We start from the raw sequence: 18,638 nt of genomic DNA, 5'->3' as shown, positions 1-18,638 counted from the left end.
TATACATATACATATATGTATATTAAGGACCAATGCTAAGGACTTAGCAATAATGATGGTCTTATAATAAGTAATCTATGAGTTTTGTCCACTAAGTTTCAATTCGTCTTCGTTACTAGTCATTTGCATCATCGCCACTTATTATCGCATATCCCAGCTTTCTAAACAAATGAAGACGACAATGAACTTTGGCTTTGACTAAATTTGTTCAAACCACGAACTCTAGGGTTCTCCAAACTTAGCAAACATAAAGCATACTTTTAGTAATCTTAACGTATTCAATATCAATGAGAATATAGTACTTTCTAAAATTATCCAACGTCCCTCATCAAGCACTAAGTCTACATATACATCCCCCGTCGAACTGAATAACAAGAAATCAGAAAAAAAAACTTCTGACGTTAATATAAATGGCAACATCCTCCGTTTTGTCCACCTTCGCCGCGGCGGCAATAACGTTGCAACTATTCTTAAATACAGCTTCAGCCTCTCCTCACATGAAATACATAGACGCGGTCTGTGATCGTGCCATTGACCAAGCTTTCTGCGTTAAAACATTGACGACTAACCCCCCTACGGCTGCTCCCATTGCCCTGGTACGTGCTCTTCTTAAAACCTAGCTATCTCTCAAATTGTTTTGCATATGTTTGTTTTAAAATTGTTCACGTGTTTTTAATAGATCTTCAACCCATCTCTATTTTGTAAAAGAAAAGTAAATTAACTTTATTGTAGATATGAGTTTTATTTTAGTGTATGTCTTTATAATAAAAACATAGATTATAGCAAAATACATCTTTAATTATAACAAAGTGAATCTATCTCTTTGAGAAAATATGGAGATATATAGATTAGAGATCGTCTAAAGATGTTATTTGTTCCTATTGTTTCAACGTCACCTTATTATAGTTATTTTTTGGTTAAAACAATGTACTTATCAAATTGTAAACAAGAATCATTACCATTTATACTAATAACAATCTCTTTATTAATACTCGTAAAGCATCCGCTGGCCGAGGCCGTGGTCGGACTCGCTCTATCCCACGCCGATAAGACAGCGGTTTTTGTGGATGAGACGGCCAAGAAAGATCCAACGCTGAAGACTTCGTTTACGGAGTGCCACAAGGCCTACTTGGCTGTGGCGGCTGCTCTCAAGAGCGCAAACGTGAACCTCAAGCAATCCCCCGACAAAGCTAACTACGACGTCAGGTCTTCGAGCGACCACATGAGGCTCGTGATGGAATTGATTGGGAAAAACACTGACAAGGCTTCAACCACGCTCAAGGAAATGACCGTGCAGATGGAGAAACTCCTAGATCTTGCAGCTGGAGCAGCTGATGCCGTGGACGACGATGACGAGAACATCCACCGTCGCGTCTGATTTTAAACCGGTTGGGTTTCGTTTTTTGTTTGGGTTCGCAATACAAAATGAATATAAGTATATTATCATGTATATAAAATACAAAGTTACAAACTGTATTATGATAACATTAGTAGTCTTTGAAATATTTGCCGATCGAACTAAGTTCTTTTGCATAAATAATAAGTTGCAGTTTGATCTTCTTACGAAATTTTATATCGATCTGATTGAGAGGTTTGACATCACGGTTTCATCCTTATACCTGGAGGTTTTGTTTTCCGGACAATATTTAGAGACAAGCTCTGGTACTGATTCATACTTAGATGTTTTGTCTCCGGACATTGTGCACCTTCAGGTCTTCACAATCTCTTTGCCAAGCTCTGGTTAAGAAAACAAGTAAACAACAAAAGTTGTTATCTGAAAAATAATTGAGAGACTGCGATCCAGGTACCACTATTAATTGCTGTACATCTCACATTCTTACCCATGGTGTTGCAATTACCTTTCATACACCGTTGGATCGTCACTGCATGTAACCACATCAAGGTACGTGCGTCGAGAAGAGCTGGGTGGTTCATCCATCAGTGAGATGATTGCATGATCTCTCTACTCTTGTTCTTTTACCTTTGGATCCCGTTCTCGCAGAAGCCTTATTTTAGAGGAAGATGGGTTGTTTTCATTCTCTAACTTAATGATTTTTTTTTTTTTGGCTAAAGCATAATGATACTTCTGATTTTATAATCGCAGAAGATTGTTACATAACGACTGAGTTAACCATAAAATTTATACTTTACAGAAACAAAAAAAATAATGATGAAATGATGGAACTTAATAACAATTTTTCTCAATTTATTAATTAGTAATTACTACTGTACATAAAATGATTTTTTAGTTTTTGTTTTTGTCACAGAGAAAATGATTTTTAGTTAAGTCAATAAATGATCTGCTTTGATAAAAAAAAATGAGCTGCATATTTTTTTAAAGTAAAGAAATAAAATGATCTGCATATAGAGTCACCTAAATTATACTACTGTGTATTTTCGGTGGGAGATTAAGTTAAAATCATTTTATTTCTTTACTTTATAGCAAGCGCAAATCAATGGTCATACCATTTTACAGATTAGAGCAAAAAAAAGGGAAAAAGCTGAGTAAACCGTGCAAGCCCTGAACTTCGACGCTTTCTCGTCTCTCTTTCGTTGAACATAAGCTTCGATCCTATCACTTGATTTCCTCTTCTCTCCACAGATCCTTTGTTTCATCCTTAATCCTACCTCTTAGATTCCATCGACCTCCCAAGAGAACATCCGATCTGTCCCCTTCCCCTGATGGATTCTCGCGGAATCTAGGGTTTTCGAGGAGTCCCCCCATCAAAGAAGGTATTCGATTTTTTTTTCCTTCAGAGGAATCTCGCGCCATATTGAATGCGACTAGTGACGCGTTATACAATTGTTTTGTGTCCCTTGGTGAAGTGATTGGGTCCTTTCGTAGAGCTTGATTGACATTGATTGTTGAACATCGTCTGTTTTCTGGAAATTGATGTGTGTTTTATGATGAACTTTGGTTGATTAGATTTAAGTTCTTTCATTTTTTAGTGGTTATTTTTAGAAAGTTTCTGACACTGTCTTTGGCTCCTACCAAGGCTTTGAGTTTCGAGTTGAGGAATGTAGTTTATGTGTCATATCATTAGTTTCTTCAGAGTCAAGTCTAGTCTAGCTCGATATTTCATTTGCGAACCTAATCCTGCGTGTGACTTACAGGTTTCAAAAGTGGTAGTTGGATCTTGTAGCTGCTTTTAATTATGGCCTCAAGCTCGACAGGAGATCGAAGGTTTCTATTCTATTCTTTATAGTTTCTCTTTGTCATCAGCTTTTCTATGTTTTAGTTCTGGGTTATGGGTTTTTGGGGATAAATCAGAGTGGATGATACCAAATTGTATTTTTTGGATAAACTAGCAGATGGGGTACTACAAGAAGAAGTGGCATGACTATATTGGGAAAGGTTGCTGTTCCAAAACCCATTAATTTACCAAGCCAAAGGTATTTGATGAGCTGCATGATCAAATTTAATTCTTACTATAATATTTAATTTCCTTCCTGACCACTTCTCTTCTAAATTCAAGGCTAGAGAATCAAGGTCTTGATCCAAATGTGGAAATTGTTCCAAAGTAAGTTTTGTACCTATTTCAGATGCTATTTCTCATTCTTATGTTGTAGTCAAACTTTACCAATTCAGTTTTCTTCCGGAAATCTATTGTAGGGGAACACTTAGCTGGGGAAGTAAATCATCACTGAATGCGTGGGGGACATCATCGCTGTCACCGCGAACTGAAAGTGGTCCTGGTTCACCAGGCCACCTCAGTAATCGCCCTTCTTCTGGTGGAAGTGTCACTCGACCTTCAACTGCGGATAGTGACAAAGCGCATGATTCTTCTTCTATTGGATGGGATTCAAACTCTCGACCTTCATCAGCATCCGGGGTGTTTCCTTCTAATCAGGCATCAGTTGCACTACAACGTCCACATAGTGCAGACACAAGACCTGGAAGTTCCCAGTTATCACGATTTGCTGAATCCGTGTCAGAGAATTCTGCAACATGGGGTCAACATGTACGGTTCTTCCCTTTAAAACAGCGTCTATTAGTCATTTGACTCTTCTGAGCATCAGCTTTTTTTTTTTTTTTCGGCATCCTTACATCTGTTGTGCGCCCTGTTTGTGGGACAGGGAATGGTAATAGCTTTTGTGGATTAATGATGATATCCAATCTGACTAGAAGTATAACTGCTGGATATATCATTCGTGTTTGCTGTTGAAACAAAAATAGGATTCTGAATTTGTACATGATAGGTCACTTATTCGTTCTCCTAGAGAATTAGATTGTAGTGCGTAGATGATCTGACAACTTAGTGACGCATCTTCTGGTTGGTAAATATCGAATGTGATGGAAGTGTTTTCGTGATTATTTAAAAGTTCCTTGTCAGAAATAATTTTTTTTTGTACGATAGCTTTGTACACTTTACTAGCTTTGCATAATTTGTCTTCGCTCCTCAAGATTTCCAATCATTTTATACAGGGAGTTGCTCCAGCGAAAAAGGATGGGTTTTCTTTGACTTCTGGAGATTTTCCTTCTCTTGGTACTGAAAAAGAAAGTACTGAAAAGAGCGCAATGCCACAAGGTATCATCTGTAAGCATTAGGAATTGTGTCATTAAAAATTAGCAGTTTATTGTAAAGGAGGAGAAAATAAATGTTTCAGTTTGTACCGAATTCTATCTTATACTCGCCGTCCTTCCTGTCTTGAGAGTGACGTTACGTTAGCAAACACAGTTTCATTTTGCAACAAAGTCAAAACCTTTATAGACTGGGTTTTCTGGCTTGCTGTTTGCTGAACACCCTTACTATCGTAGATGGCCTCTTAATACGTGCCCCTTTAGGATTACTAGATATAGTGTGATATGATTTTAGGGAGTGAATATATTGCTCTTAGAAACTACGATTTTGCAGATGCTGGACCTCAAACTCGTCCTGCATCTTCGTCGGGAAGATCTGTGGAAGAGCGAGGTGTTGATTGCACAGAAGGTTGTTATTTTCAAACCTCTTTTTCTATGTTACCAACAGATATTGGCATTTCATTTCTATAGTTACTTTTGTTTATAATTGTCTCTATTGAGAGGGCTATTTTACCCTCACAGGTAAGATTTCCTGTGAATTCTTCTTGCTGCTTTATCCCCCTTACATTTTTTTAGTGGATGTTCTCTTGGGAACTATATCTGACCATATCTTGACTTCTATATGCAGAATCTAATGTACGGATTGGAGATGGCAATACCTGGAGAAGAGATAATCAACCATACAGTGAAGATGCGTCTAGATATTGTAGAGAGGAAGGGCAATTGGACTCCCGTGGTTCACAATCTTATCCCAATGCGAATTTCCCTCATCAGTATGATGCTTGGCGGGGTCCTCCAGTAAATAATCATCAAGGTGGAGGCTGGTATAGAGGGAACCAACCGTATGGTGCCCCAATGGGTCCTGGGGGATTTCATGGGGATCCTTTTCCCTTTTATCCAACGCAAGTTCGGCCTGTTCCTGGACATGAGGCTGGTCCTCGGGGTAATCCTGCTACTAATGGAATGTTCAGGCCTCCAATGCTTGATCCTTATGTCCACCCAAGGCCGGGGTTTTATCTTGGTCCAGTGCCGCATGAAGGCTACTATGGTCCTCCTCCCATGGGGTATGGCGGTCCTAGCAACAGAGACCTGCCTTTTGCAGGTAGGCCTTCTGGTCCTCATGGTTATCACCAGCACTCTAGTCAAGGTGGATATGATACGTCTGCAAGTTCAGTGGCTTTGGAACGGAATGAGCCATCACATTCTCAAGAAAGACAATACAAGATTCTCTTGAAGCCCCAAGATGAGAGGCTAAAGGAAGATGAAGCAAAGCGGGAAGAATTTCTAGGAAATAGGCCCCGGACTGCAGAGAAAGTAGCTCCACAGATGCAAATTTCAAAAAACAAGAGGAGACTTAACAACAATGAGACAAGTGGTGAGGTACAACCAATTAAGGCAGAAAATGCTGCCCGCGAAGATCCCAGTTTGATTCAGAAAATAGAGGGCTTAAATGCAAAAACTACATTCAATTCTGGGACCTCTGCAAATAAAGTTTCAGCAAGAATGCCTCGAAGTGCTCATGCAAGTGATAGTAAGAACTCATTACCCTATAAACAAGTTGATCCTGCCACCAACAAAAACGTTGAGCTGGCAGCTATTAGTGGAAGGTGTGTTATTATTTTGTCAATAACGTTTTGGCCGGTAATGCTATCCTTCACTCGGAAAATTCTGATGTTAGTACCTACAGGAGATCTACTCAACAGACTCAAGGTGGAGCAGATCATCAGGCCAAACAAAGAGTAAACAGCGGAGGCAATGATGGTTGGCGGAAGACAGCTGTTGTGTCAGGCTCCTCTGCTGTAACTTTAGCTCCAAACTCAGAAAGATTTGCTGAGGTAAATGTAGGTGACTCGCTGGAAATCGATTCCATCGGGAAGCCTGGGTCTGGAATATCCGTGGAGCCAAACGACAACCAGGTAAAAACTAGTTCATGTGATTGTCATTGTTGTACTTGTATCTATTGTTTGTTGTCATCCTTTTGTGGTTATACTGAGTGTTTGACATGTTCTCTTATCTTAAAAGCGTACTACAATGAGAGAGTTAGCCAGGCAGCGTGCTCAACAGAGACAAAAAGAGGAGGAAGAAAGGGCAAGAGATCAGCGGGCTAAGGCTCTTGCAAAACTAGAAGAATTGAACAGACGTCCCCAACTGGCTGAGGAAGGTTCAGTCCAGAACTTGGAAGATGCACACAATGCTTCTACCCCTGACATGCCAGAAGTTCCTCGGTCACATTCTCCTGCACGTATGGCATCAAAGTCAGATGATGTTCATACCCGTATATCACGGGAGAAGAAGACCACTGTTACAGCTGCAGAGTCAATAGAAGCTACTGAAGATTCAGGAAAAACGTTACTGCAAGACGCGATGCCTTCCGCAAAATATACAAATAATGAGGGCTCTACTCAACATGATAACTTTCCACGTCACCGTGATGGCGATGCCTCAAAACAGAAGCGCTTGGGTTGTAAGCAGAAGCAAAATATCGTTTCTGAGAAAAAAATGGCGGGGAGCTCTTTCTCTGAAGCTGCCACAGAGGTGGTTGATGTTGTTCCACCTCCTGAGGTGTCAAACGAAGGTGTTCTAGGTCATAACTCAGACATGCCAGAAGCGTCAAGCGTTTCAACTGAGTCAACTTACACGAAAAGAAAAAATAACAGGAATGGTAAGAAAAAGCACAGGGGTGAGGAGACAGCGATAGCAATGAACCCGACAAGAGCTGCCGTTGGAAAAGATTCAAAATCCGGAGATGAGTCAATTGAGATTGGTAGGGAAAGGGCAGAAGAAATAAAGTTTGGGTCTATTTCAGACCTAAGCTTGGATATCAAGGTGGCTGGTAATTCGTCTGACCAAATCAGTTCCTTCCCAAATGAAGAGTCGCAAAGCAGAGGAAAAAACAACTGGAAATCTCAGCACTTGCGTCGGAATCCAAGGAACTCAGTGGCAAATAAGCCTGGAGAGAAATTTCCTGGTAGCAATACTGTTATTTGGGCCCCGGTACATCCACAGCAGAAAGCTGATATCTCCACAGGTGTAGGCAGTCAGAACACTGTTCCTGAGTCTGGCGCCTCTTCGAAGAGTCTGCATCAAGGGCAAACTAGTTCTAAAAGCAAAAGAGTGGAGATGGAGAGATATGTGGCAAAGCCCATATTAAAGGAAATGGCTGAGCAGGTCGCCAGTAAGAATCCAGTAACCACTGCCCCAGAAATGACAGACAATTGTGGGGGTGAAGGTACAGGAATTATCCAACCTTCTGGTTCAACTGCGGGGAAATCTGGGTCTCCTTCAAAGTCAAGACATGGGAATGGTAGGCAGGGCAAGCATGGTAGAGATCATGGATCACAGCACCAGCGAGGTTCTGTAGCATCTACTAAAGCTTTAGAGGATGGACAATTCCGAGAAACAGTGAACTATCACAGAAGTAACCAAACTGAACAAATTGCTGCAGGCTCTTCTAGGGATCACACCACATGTAAAGCTGATGGGTGGAACGATGGCTGGCATATGCCTCCTGAAACGCATTACTCTGCGGCTGAAGAAGTAGTGGCAAATGGTCCTAGAACCGTTGCTGATGGAAAAGATCAGGGAATGAGCTTTCACGGTAAGCAGCATGCTTCCAGAAACAACAAGGATGGAGGAAGTAACTATAGCGACTCTAAAAAAGCCAATAAAAGGGATTCCAGTAGAGCTCATATGCAGCAGTCTGGACATGGGTTAGGTCAAACAGATTTGCCTGTTGCGTCGAAAGAAAGTCGTGGCCCTGAGGATAATGTGTCACACACAGCTGTTACCCCCAATGTTAATAGGGGAGGTAACCATGGTGGTCGTGAATATGTGAGGGACAAAAGTTATGGATCTCAGAAAAGAGATGTTGCTGGATACGGACATCAAAAGTTTACTCCAGAACAGAAAGTGACGTCAGCTGCTGATACACCAGCCCAGTCTCAAAACCGATCTATCAGTAAGGAGGTCCAGGGTGAGCATAATCCGAATAGCATGTTCCAAAAGAACACAGGCCATAGTGAACGGTTTGGAAGAGGGCATCATGACTCACAAGGAGGTTGGGGTTCATCTGCGCAAGAGAATATGCATCATCACCATCAGAGGCCACCTTCAAACAGAGATCATAGACAGAAGCAGAATCTGCATTACGAATACAAGCCTGTTGGTTCACATACACATGACGGAGAACACAGTCGAGAACAACAATTTAAAGACGGCTCTCAGGCAGAAGGTCCACCAAGATACAAGGAGAAAGGACAAGGCCAGCAAAGGCTTGGTGGACAAAAGATGTACCAACCAGGCCCGGCCCTGGGTTAAAACCGGTAAAGCAAGGCGTTAGAATTGAAATATAATTTTTGGGGGTGCCAAACAAAGATTATATAATTAACTTTAGCTCGGTGGTTCATGTATTTATCTTTTAATTTAACGGTTAGGAGTTTGATTCTTCTTCCTTTTTATTGTAGAATAAATAGCAATTTAAAATTTTTATTCCTTTAAAAATTTAAACAATTTACATATATTTTCTAACAGATTTAGTCTTTTTTATCATAAATGTTATACTAAATAATATAAAAAAAATGTAGTTGGGTAAGTATATTTAGTAGGGAAATTGCATTAAATATCACAGTAAAGAGTTGGGTAAGCCTGTCTATTGAATCCCACTAAATTAAATTTGATTTGATGCCGCTTTTATTCTCATAAATGTTTTTTTTTTCTTATAGGGCTTTACTTAGCGTTGTTGGTATTGGTTGTCTTGCTGGGAAAGCCAATAACCAGAAGAAAGGTCAATATCTTGTTGGATAAGTCAAATTCATTATTAAAAATCTAAAAGTGAATTAAATAACCAGTTAATATATCATCGTCCCGATATATAAATACAACACTCGACCGTCGATATTCTTAGTGTTGACGATATAAGCGGATGACCGGTACGCTTCGAAAAAGATAAGTAAGCTGTTCATTTACCGATTCTCTCGTCGCGAACTAGTCCCTGAGCGATGGATTCTACAACTTCACTCGTCGTCAAGGTTTGATTCCTTTCCTTTTGTTGATTCCGAGCTGCGATCGTGTCGATCTTCGTGTATCTGTTGCTCTAGTTTTCACGAGATTTGTTGTTGCTTGCCATTTCTCCTTTCATCTGTGGATCGCTGCGTTTTTTGTAACCGCCGGAAAATTTAAGCGGAAATTCGAATTTATAGTAGCATAAACCCTAGGAAATATCCAGAATCATGATTTGGTTTCAAAACTAGTATTATAGTGTGCTTCATCGTGATCGCGACGCTTGTTTGAAACTTCTTATACCGTAACAACTTGATTTTGATTTATTTCTGTTTGGTGTATGTATTTGCAGGTGAGCTATGGAGGTGTGCTTAGGCGATTCAGGGTGCTTTTCAAAGCTAATGGACAGCTTGATCTCAACATGGCTGGTCTTAGGGGAAAGATCGCTGCTCTGTTTGACCTCCCTGTGGATGATGGTTTCTCTCTGACTTACTCTGATGAAGATGGAGATGTGGTGGCTCTGGTTGATGATAACGACCTCTCTGATGTAACGAATCAGCGCCTTAAGTTCTTGAAGATCAATGTGCAGTCCAAAACCAACTCTATTGCTCCGGAGAGTCTTCGTGGGAGTTCTACAGCTTCTGGCATGCCTGATGGTCAAAACCCGGTTTCGATAATCCAGAAGGGTATAAATGATGTTATGATGGCTGTACCTAACCCGATGCGTGATACTATTTCCAAGGTGTGTATTGACCTTACTTCTAAGGCTGCATCTTCGAGTCCTGTTGTTGGCGAGCTGTTTGATTGCATCTCCAAGCTAGGGAAACTCTCAATTACTCAGGAAGGAACTCCTTCTTCATCTGTTACTAAGCCTGGTTCTTCAGTTCCTTCCCCTGGTGAGAAGAAGGATGTCTCTAAGAAGTCAGAGACCGGGAAAAAGGCGGCTAATCCGAATGAACCCACTGGATTTACCCATTCGAAGACTTCTGGTCGTGTACCAATCTCATGGGGAGTGGGTGCTAGTTTCAACGAGTGTCCCTTCGGTGGCGGTATCGTAAATGGATCAAGTCCAAATCCAATGAACCTCAACAAGTATCCCATGGGGATATGTCAACCTAAAGTCTTCCATAAGGGCATCCAATGTGATGGATGTGGAGTTGTTCCAATAACGGGGACTAGATTTAAGTCGAATGTGTGAGGTTCTTTTACTTTCAAGTGTAGAAACTACAGACATCTTAGAATTTTATATTTGCTTATTTGTTTTCTCTGATGAATATTTTGCAGGAAAGAAAACTATGATCTTTGCAATATCTGTTTTTCGGTGATGGGTAAGGATGGGGACTACACGAGAATGGAGAAGCCCGTCTCAGTTCAATGTCCACACCGCTTTAGAGGACAACTTACCCCAGTATTGCTCCTCTTCTATGTTTGAGATTCATTTTTTTATTCCGTCTCTTTCTCTCTTTAGTATAGCTTTGTGGAAATCTTACCTTACTTTTTTTAAAAAATATAGATTTCAAATCCGTGGTTGGGACCTGTGCCGCAACCACACCATGGAGGCTCAAATTTCAGGAGTACTTGGCCTAAACTCGACAGTCGCTTTGTGCTTGATGTGAATGTACTTGATGGAACAGCTGTTGCTCCTTCTGCTCCATTCACTAAGGTTTGGAAAATGAGTAACAATGGATCGCTGGTGTGGCCTCGTGGCACACAGATATTCTGGATCGATGGGGACAGATTCAGCAACTCATTGTCAGTTGATTTACAGGTTAGATTGCTATTTCTTTAGTTTTGACACTTCTTTTACTCGATTCCAACCTTAACTTCCACTTAAAGACCAACAATGCTGTCTAAATTACTCTTGAGTGGCTAAGTTAGCTTCTTTTTGCAAAGTGGCAAAAGTGTTTACTGGTCTCTAACATAATTGCAGATTCCAGCGGAGGGTGTGCCTATCAACGGTGAGCTGGATGTGAAAGTTGATTTTGTTGCACCAGAGTTACCTGGTCGATACACTTCTTATTGGATGATGGCTTCCCCTATTGGTGTTAGGTTTGGGCAACGTGTTTGGGTGTCCATAAACGTACTTACGAGATCTTTGCTACTTTTTTTCCTTGAATCTTTGTTTCTCTTTGTCGAAATATCTTTGATACTTTTTTTGTGTGTGGTCAGGTTGATGCATCGTTGAAAGGAACTGTTGCGAATGAGTTTCATGGACTGAACTTGAATGCCCTACCTGATGAAACATTTGCACGAGAGTTTACAGGGACCAACGTGAATTATGAGCTAGCTCAAACCGGCAGCTCCAGTGTTAACGGGACAGTGAAAGGCGCTGATCTAGAACGAGAAGCTTCTGGGTCACAGATCCCGGGAAACGATGACCTGCTGGTTGGTGACGTTGAGCCTGTTATACCCAACACTCTTACTCCATCTTCATCTTCGTCGTCATGCAACATAATTGAGGTCCCAAATATGCGTAATGTTGAGACGTTGGGCGGTGCTTATTCATTTTCAATGGACATTCCTGCTCCTCTTGAAGAGGATATAGAGAAGAACGAGGTGGAGATAAGCATGCTAAAAGAGCTAGAGGAAATGGGATTCAAAGAGATTGATTTGAACAAGGAGATCTTGAGGGAGAACGAGTACGACTTTGAGCAGTCTGTTGAGGCACTTTGTGGAGTAAGCGAGTGGGATCCTATGCTAGAGGAGCTTCAGGAAATGGTAAGTGTGTGATGATGAGAAAACCAGATTTGAGAGGTTGGATGCTGACAAATATGAGAATTTTTATTTTTGGCAGGGATTCTGTGATAATGTGACGAACAAGAGGCTGCTGAAGAAGAACAATGGAAGCCTTAAAGGCGTGGTGATGGATCTCCTCACTGGGGATAAGAAGGAGGCTTAATGTTTTTATTTTTATTTTAATTAAATAAAATCTGATGAATGATTATGTAGTGTGGTTGTGTTTGCGTCGCTAGCATTGACCTACCAATGCTGTTTGTGTTGGATGGATGATATTTACTATCAGAAATTTAAGTATTAAGACTTGATGATTTCTTCTTATTTCGATTTGTTTTATGTCATCCTGGCAGATTAGTTAGAAGGAAGGAATGCATGTCTAACCAGTCCTTTTGTTTATATCATTTGATGGTCAGCTGATTACGTATTAGGCCTGGGCATTTTACCCGGACCCGAGGACCCGACCCGGAACCGACCCGAAAATATCCGACCCGGAACCGACCCGAAGAATTATAAGTACTTATATGGGTCTTTTTATTTTGGATCCGCGGGTCTCGGGTAAGACCCGGACCCGAACCGAGACCCGATCGGATACCCGAAATACCCGAGATTTATTTTATATATTATGTATATTTGGGTGATTGGGTATATTTTTGGTATTTCTAATTTTTTTTTAAGTTTTAGGTTCGTATCTTCGGGTATAATTTCAAATTTCGAGTGTAATTTTAGATTTTCAGAAAATATAATTTGGGTATTCAGATATTTTTTTAGTTTTCAGGTCTGATTTTAGGTAAATATTCAGGTACTTTTACGGTTTTTCGGGTACTTTTCGAGTTTTCGGTCTAGTTTGGGTATTTCGAGTTTTTTGGGGTTTTATATACCCGAACCGACCCGGATCCGAACAATACCCGAATATTATAGGTGTTTTACGGGTACTGAAATTCTAGACCCGAACCGACCTTTACCCGACAAGACCCGACCCTGAACCGATCCGAAAATTATAAATACCCATATGGGTCTAAATTCCGAGGATCCGAAAGACCCGGACCCGACAAAACCCGACCCGAACCCGACCCGAAGACCCGGATGCCCAGGCCTATTACGTATTTACATTTTTGTTTTTTGAACGTATTAATTTACCATTTATGCTCAATTAAAGTTTCAAAAGCAATCTCACCTGCAAATGTTGGCAAACAAATGAGGAAATAAAAGACACTCGTACTGAACTCGCTTTTTTTGGAGTAATAGAATCATGAGTTTGTTAAAAATCTCCTCGAAGACGAACTAGTACGCAAACTCTTAAGGCTGTTTCTGCTGTCCCTGTTCTTCTTCTTCTTGATGGCATTATCCGCAGAGAAATTATATTCTTCTAACGTGAGTGCGCGTTCCAGTTTCTTATAGACGGAAAGAATCTCGTACGGATCCCACAAAGATTGTCCGTATTCCCACACCAAGAACGAGGGATGAGGATGCTTCTTTGTTGCAGTAGACAACAATGCCTCCTCCATTTTGAAACGTGAAGGTTTACCTCTGACGAAAGCTTGCTTTCTTCGCGCCTCCTCGAACTCCAGAACATTGCTTTCTGAGTTCTGTGAGCGGCTGAGCCAAGCCTGTGCGGCTGCTTTCATCATCTCTACTCTCTTCTTGACTTCTTCTTCGTTTTCATCTTTAGCCTCTAGTCTCTTCCTCATCTGTTTTCTTCTCCATTTGGGAGACTTTCTGTGATCGAAGCAAATATTAAGGCGAAACGTCAGCCTTCCGAATCTACTAACTTCTGTCTGTCTCATCTTGTTTTTTTCTTTCTACCCTTTAGATTTTCAGATGAGATGACTTTTGTTCAGTGTTCCATCCTTTATAATAACATTATCTTATGTAGGGGGAAGTGTTGGAACAACTTATGAAGGCGCATTCAAAGTTTTAAAAAGCAGAATCAATAATTCTCAATAAACCATCTCCACACTGTTATTTGTTTATGACCTCACCAAAAAAAATGGTCATTCAGGCTGTTCAGACCTCTCTCTCTCTCTCTCTCTCTCTCTCTAAGCTGTATTGTACACAAGAACTTACTTGGATCATGACTGTTTTGGGATCTGCAAGCGCTGCGTGTGCTAAAAACGGTAGCTTCCTCAGTGATCTCCCACGTAAACCCTCCCTGCGCATCAACAAAGTTGATTCCAAATTCATTATGTCAGAGACTCAGAGTAAACACTGTTTTTTCTTTTCTACTGTCACTACTCTACAATCAGTACACAAGTCTGACCTCACACGATTTACCAACTTCTATTAAATTGTTGACAGAACCAGTGAACTGTTAACTGTGTCTAATAGTGAGGTCCATTGACATCACATTAATCTTGTTAAATGGACCAATGTTAAAAATAAGTCAAAACTTGTTAAATCTATTTTCTCTCGATTCCTTCATTCAAAACTACAACACATAAACACACACACCCCCAATAAATTGAACGAAACTCAAATACAATCTTTTAACACCAAAACCTCCAAATTTTATATTATTCAGTAGCTCGACTTCTGTCCAACCAATCCACGCTTTTACGTGCTCTCTCCATCGGCTGAGGCTTCTCCCTGTATACGTCCACGCTTCTCCTCGCCTTCTCCATTTCCTCAAACGGAACCTTCAGCTTCTCATGTTTCTCAACGTGGCTCAGCTTGTATCCCTGAAACCTCAGCCTGTCTACGCTTTTCCTCGGTTTCTCTCGTCCATCCTTGCTCTTCCTCGGTGGTGCATCTACGCTACCCCGAGGAGGTTGTTCACACCCTTCCATGCTTCTCCTCGAGAAAGAACTGTTCCTTTTCGACGTGGATTTCTCCACAGCGCTCACAAACTTCTTGAGATGGCCAATGTACTCGGGAAAGAGTTCAAGATCGCAATGGTTTCCTCCTTTGAGCCATAAAGGTTCGTACTTCTCCTGGCAGAGTTCCCACAGCTGCTTCCCGTGCGAGAAGTCAACCACATCATCCGCTGTTCCCTGCAAATCCCAAAAAAAATATAAAAAAAATGCTTGCACCTTAAAACTACTTACACACAAGTGTCCATGAAACCACACCAATGAGGGAAAAACTTACATGAATCACGAGGACAGGACACCTCAGGAGCGATATTTTGTCAATGTTCTGAAGGAGAAAGATCAAACAAAAATGCTGACAAGGATTAAGGAAGAAGACAAATTAGTATATGTATAGAGAGATCAAAAAGGGTTTTACCTTGTAAATATCAAACCAATAAGTGCGTTTGACAGGATACATAACTCTAAGACCAGATAGGATAGGACTATGAAGAATGGAAGCTCTTAGTTGAGGCAAACGCGTAGCTAAGTCGACGGTTGGACCACTACCGACAGACTGACCATACAGGATAATGTTCTCCTGCTTTGCCCCATAAGTCTCTTCCAGACATTTGTACGCAGCCTCTATATCAGCATAAGTATTCTGTTCACTGGGCTGCAACACAACGGAATAGATTTATTGTAGATGGACCAACAACATTTGATGATTTGAATCACAAAGAGCTTTAGGATCTGTGGTTAGTGGTAAAACTCACCTTCCCTGATGATTGGCCATACCCTGAATAGTCATACCTGTAAAACACCACAACACTATTTAAAGAATGCTCCAATGTTAATAAGCTGAAACTGTAAACTTTGAGAAACCAATCTATTGTTCCTTCAAAGAAGTACACTTTGGGAATTAGAACACTAGGTAATAACAGATCTAGAATGTCTAAAAATGGAAACTTTTGTCTCACTTGACTTGACAAAAGAGCTGTAAGAGATCCAGATTCAGACCAAAACCTTAAAGACAGCATCTTTGCACAAACAACAAGACTCTTCTAAGTAGAATCACTAAATATGCAAAACACTCTTTCAGCTAAACAGGCTAAGAAGAAAAAAAACTGATCTTGGAGATTCAAATCCATCCAGCAAAGAGGAACTAACTAACCCCATTAGATTGACGCGGAGGTGGATACTGAGCTCGATGAAGAGCTCGTACATCTGACCGATATCAGCAGCGTTTCCGTGAGAATACAGAAGCGTCGTGGCGGCCATAGGGTACCTGACGTACATGGCGACGATCTCGTTGCCTCGGCGCGTGGGCAGACGCAAAACGTCGACGTTTTCTCGGTGGGGGAAAGGGTCCATCAGCAGAAGCTCCGTTGCTTCCTCTCTGGTTATCTTGTAAGAAGGTGGATTCGGCGGGAAAAACGCTAACTTCGCCGCCATTGATGATGTCACGCCTCCCATCTCTCTGTCTAAACAGAGTTCCACTCTCCCAAAGTCTCTCCCTTTCTTTCTTTCTGAGATGTTCGTTTCAGAGAAGAAGACGATGATTGAGAGGAAACATTCCCTTCTCTTTCCTTTAGAGAGAGAGAGAGAGAGAGAGGCCTATGATGACTGATTTGAAACCTAAAGTTAATTCCTTTTCTGACATAAATATGCAAAACTAATCATCTACTTTATTACCGATTACGAAGATGAGCATCTTGTCTGTTCTGTATTTGAGTTATTGAATTATAGAAAAAAAAGTTATGTTGGTTGTATTATTAAAAGAGTTAGCCTAGTGACTAGTGGTTATAGCCTTGATAATAAAATCATGAGAGCATGTGTGATTCACATGGATAATCATAACATCATAGAGTCCATTACAAAACATTTAAAAAGAAAACAATTCTAAAATTCTGAAATCCACATGATTTGTTTTCTATATTATATGGTTTAAGGTTGTATCTTTAATAGGAAGAGGCTACTATTACATTTAAAGATCCATGTATCCGTAATAAACTTACAGGTTGTAGGGTTTGAGAGTACATGTGGATGGTTTGTTGGGTTTGTTGGGTTTGCCCTTTGAAAGAATTTACTGGCAGCATCATGGGGTAGGAGGAGGGGGACCAATCATTCATCCCTCCAACCTTCTTTTGCCGTCAAAGTTTTGTATCCCTTCTGCTTAACTTGGGACCCGCTTAACTTTGAAAACTTATGGCGATTAAGGGCAACCACTTTGCTTGCTACTTATGAACATCATTAAGATTTGACCCTCCTTTCTTACATGCAATATATTTGGTTTTTTTTTTTTTTTTTTTTTTTTTTTTTTTTTTTTTGACGGCAAACGGCTATTCTATTACTCAGGCTTGAGGTGGTCTAGGTAACCAGACCGGAATAGAACAACCAATAAAATGTAACTTCCTATGGAAGGATCTAGCTGTCTTAGCTAAAAAATCTGAAATCTGATTACGCGCTCTAGGAATATACGAAATCTTGAAGTCTGGAAAGCATATGAGCAGTGTCTCTATCCTCTCTAGTTCCGTAGCAAAACTTGGCCAAGCATGAGGTTCCTTGATCATAGCAATCAAGTCCTTGCAGTCTGTTCCAAAGTTCTGGCAAATTGAATGTTGAAGCATATTTTCCATCGCCCATCGCAGTGCTCCCACTTCTGAGTGCAGAGCTGATTCTCTTCTGGGGATGTTCTGTGATCCCATGAGTTTCGTGACTCCCCTGCTGTCCAACCAGACCCATCCACACCCACTAAATTGAGCCTGAGATGTCCATGATCCATCCAGCAAACAAATATTCCCCAAGCTTATGACTTGAGGTTCCTCTGCATTACTCTCCTGTACCACTGGTGGTATCGTTTCATTGGCATTAAACCAAGCTTGACACTCACTCTCAGCATATCGAACTAGTTCCAGAGGATCTCTGTCTATGCCCCTAAAGAGTTTATCATTTCGAGCCTTCCAAATATACCAAATCAGCCAGGGATAAGGATCCCTGTCTTGATCTGGTTCAAATGTACCGTTCTTTTCCCAGAAGAGGTAGTTCATACTCGTGTATATACTTGGCGTTGGAAAAACAGCAGGACTCGTTGGAGTTGATGAGTGTAGCCAAACTTGTAGAGCAGGTGGGCATTCGAAAATAGCATGTGTTACTGATTCCTCTGGCTCACCACATCTTGGGCAGTAATTATCACATCTAATATTTCGCCTTACTAGGTTTCTCGTTACTGCCACTTGACCAGTTAACAATTGCCATATAAGGTGACAAATTTTCTTCGGCGCCTTTATCTTCCAAGCAAAGGCTTGAAGCTTTGTAATACTTGGCTCTAGCACTTGTTTTTCGTCTGCATCCTTTAGAAGATTTTGAGCAACCCAATATCCCGACTTGACTGTATATTGTCCATTTTTTGTGAAGCTCCAGCAAAACGTGTCAGGCCTATGCGTTGTGCTTATGGCCAAACTCCTTATAAGGGGTATGTCAGCAGGGCTGACATATTGTTCCAGTAAATCAACATCCCATTCCTTCAACTCCTGATTAATAAGATCACTCACCCTCATATTTGGATGCATAACTGGCGCTATAGGTATAGCCGGCCT

The 18,638-nt window shown here is 40.9% G+C and overlaps 5 protein-coding genes across 7 annotated transcripts; 3 read left to right on the top strand and 2 right to left on the bottom strand.

The window, feature by feature from the left end:
• Nucleotides 1-375: 375 nt before the first annotated feature.
• On the top strand, nt 376-1,559 carry LOC108853318 (pectinesterase inhibitor 2-like). Its single transcript, XM_018626741.2, has 2 exons — nt 376-596; nt 1,001-1,559. The coding sequence occupies exons 1-2, from the start codon at nt 411-413 to the stop codon at nt 1,376-1,378; spliced, it is 564 nt and encodes a 187-aa protein (XP_018482243.1). The 5' UTR covers nt 376-410; the 3' UTR covers nt 1,379-1,559.
• An 897-nt stretch (nt 1,560-2,456) lies between these two features.
• Nucleotides 2,457-9,051, top strand: LOC108854427 (protein MODIFIER OF SNC1 1). 3 transcript variants are annotated; one of them, XM_018627988.2, is made up of 10 exons: nt 2,457-2,733; nt 3,115-3,184; nt 3,313-3,393; nt 3,477-3,521; nt 3,614-3,962; nt 4,427-4,529; nt 4,857-4,931; nt 5,151-6,129; nt 6,201-6,438; nt 6,545-9,051. In XM_018627988.2, exons 2-10 carry the CDS (start codon nt 3,156-3,158, stop codon nt 8,837-8,839), a joined length of 4,194 nt encoding a protein of 1,397 aa, XP_018483490.1. In that variant the 5' UTR covers nt 2,457-2,733; nt 3,115-3,155; the 3' UTR covers nt 8,840-9,051. The 3 variants fall into 3 exon arrangements, with proteins under 3 accessions (XP_018483490.1, XP_018483491.1, XP_018483489.1); XM_018627989.2 differs by having other exon boundaries at nt 3,310-3,393; nt 6,210-6,438; XM_018627987.2 differs by having other exon boundaries at nt 3,310-3,393.
• Nucleotides 9,052-9,390: 339 nt separating this feature from the next.
• LOC108855054 (protein NBR1 homolog) lies at nt 9,391-12,577 on the top strand. Its single transcript, XM_018628756.2, has 7 exons — nt 9,391-9,549; nt 9,873-10,714; nt 10,805-10,928; nt 11,034-11,288; nt 11,451-11,600; nt 11,690-12,238; nt 12,315-12,577. The coding sequence occupies exons 1-7, from the start codon at nt 9,520-9,522 to the stop codon at nt 12,417-12,419; spliced, it is 2,055 nt and encodes a 684-aa protein (XP_018484258.1). The 5' UTR covers nt 9,391-9,519; the 3' UTR covers nt 12,420-12,577.
• A 139-nt stretch (nt 12,578-12,716) lies between these two features.
• On the bottom strand, nt 12,717-14,500 carry LOC108850023 (uncharacterized). Its single transcript, XM_057007901.1, has one exon. The coding sequence runs from the start codon at nt 14,038-14,040 to the stop codon at nt 13,504-13,506; it is 537 nt and encodes a 178-aa protein (XP_056863881.1). The 5' UTR covers nt 14,041-14,500; the 3' UTR covers nt 12,717-13,503.
• Nucleotides 14,501-14,625: 125 nt separating this feature from the next.
• Nucleotides 14,626-16,731, bottom strand: LOC108848481 (uncharacterized). The gene is made up of 5 exons (XM_018621861.2): nt 16,214-16,731; nt 15,816-15,852; nt 15,479-15,715; nt 15,341-15,388; nt 14,626-15,243 (listed from the first exon to the last, which is right to left on the bottom strand). The coding sequence occupies exons 1-5, from the start codon at nt 16,513-16,515 to the stop codon at nt 14,767-14,769; spliced, it is 1,101 nt and encodes a 366-aa protein (XP_018477363.2). The 5' UTR covers nt 16,516-16,731; the 3' UTR covers nt 14,626-14,766.
• Between the last annotated feature and the right edge of the window lie 1,907 nt (nt 16,732-18,638).

This window comes from Raphanus sativus, chromosome 4 (genome assembly GCF_000801105.2).
Source record: "Raphanus sativus cultivar WK10039 chromosome 4, ASM80110v3, whole genome shotgun sequence".
Taxonomy (NCBI): Eukaryota; Viridiplantae; Streptophyta; class Magnoliopsida; order Brassicales; family Brassicaceae; genus Raphanus; species Raphanus sativus.
This window is presented reverse-complemented; position numbering and strand designations above follow the sequence as displayed.

What these genes read in the sequence shown, in the direction of transcription:
- LOC108853318 (XM_018626741.2), top strand. Translation starts at nt 411, where the DNA reads ATGGCAACATCCTCCGTTTTGTCCACCTTCGCCGCGGCGGCAATAACG. An exon ending in CGGCTGCTCCCATTGCCCTG is followed by an intron (nt 597 to 1,000) that starts GTACGTGCTCTT and finishes ATACTCGTAAAG; the next exon opens with CATCCGCTGGCCGAGGCCGT.
- LOC108854427 (XM_018627987.2), top strand. Translation starts at nt 3,156, where the DNA reads ATGGCCTCAAGCTCGACAGGAGATCGAAG. An exon ending in AGCTCGACAGGAGATCGAAG is followed by an intron (nt 3,185 to 3,309) that starts GTTTCTATTCTA and finishes TGGATAAACTAG; the next exon opens with CAGATGGGGTACTACAAGAA. An exon ending in AGGTGTTGATTGCACAGAAG is followed by an intron (nt 4,932 to 5,150) that starts GTTGTTATTTTC and finishes TTCTATATGCAG; the next exon opens with AATCTAATGTACGGATTGGA.
- LOC108855054 (XM_018628756.2), top strand. Translation starts at nt 9,520, where the DNA reads ATGGATTCTACAACTTCACTCGTCGTCAAG. An exon ending in CAACTTCACTCGTCGTCAAG is followed by an intron (nt 9,550 to 9,872) that starts GTTTGATTCCTT and finishes ATGTATTTGCAG; the next exon opens with GTGAGCTATGGAGGTGTGCT. An exon ending in CATTGTCAGTTGATTTACAG is followed by an intron (nt 11,289 to 11,450) that starts GTTAGATTGCTA and finishes ACATAATTGCAG; the next exon opens with ATTCCAGCGGAGGGTGTGCC.
- LOC108850023 (XM_057007901.1), bottom strand. Translation starts at nt 14,040, where the DNA reads ATGAGACAGACAGAAGTTAGTAGATTCGGAAGGCTGACGTTTCGCCTT.
- LOC108848481 (XM_018621861.2), bottom strand. Translation starts at nt 16,515, where the DNA reads ATGGGAGGCGTGACATCATCAATGGCGGCGAAGTTAGCGTTTTTCCCG. An exon ending in CTCCGCGTCAATCTAATGGG is followed by an intron (nt 15,853 to 16,213) that starts GTTAGTTAGTTC and finishes GGTGTTTTACAG; the next exon opens with GTATGACTATTCAGGGTATG. An exon ending in GTCCTGTCCTCGTGATTCAT is followed by an intron (nt 15,244 to 15,340) that starts GTAAGTTTTTCC and finishes TGGGATTTGCAG; the next exon opens with GGAACAGCGGATGATGTGGT.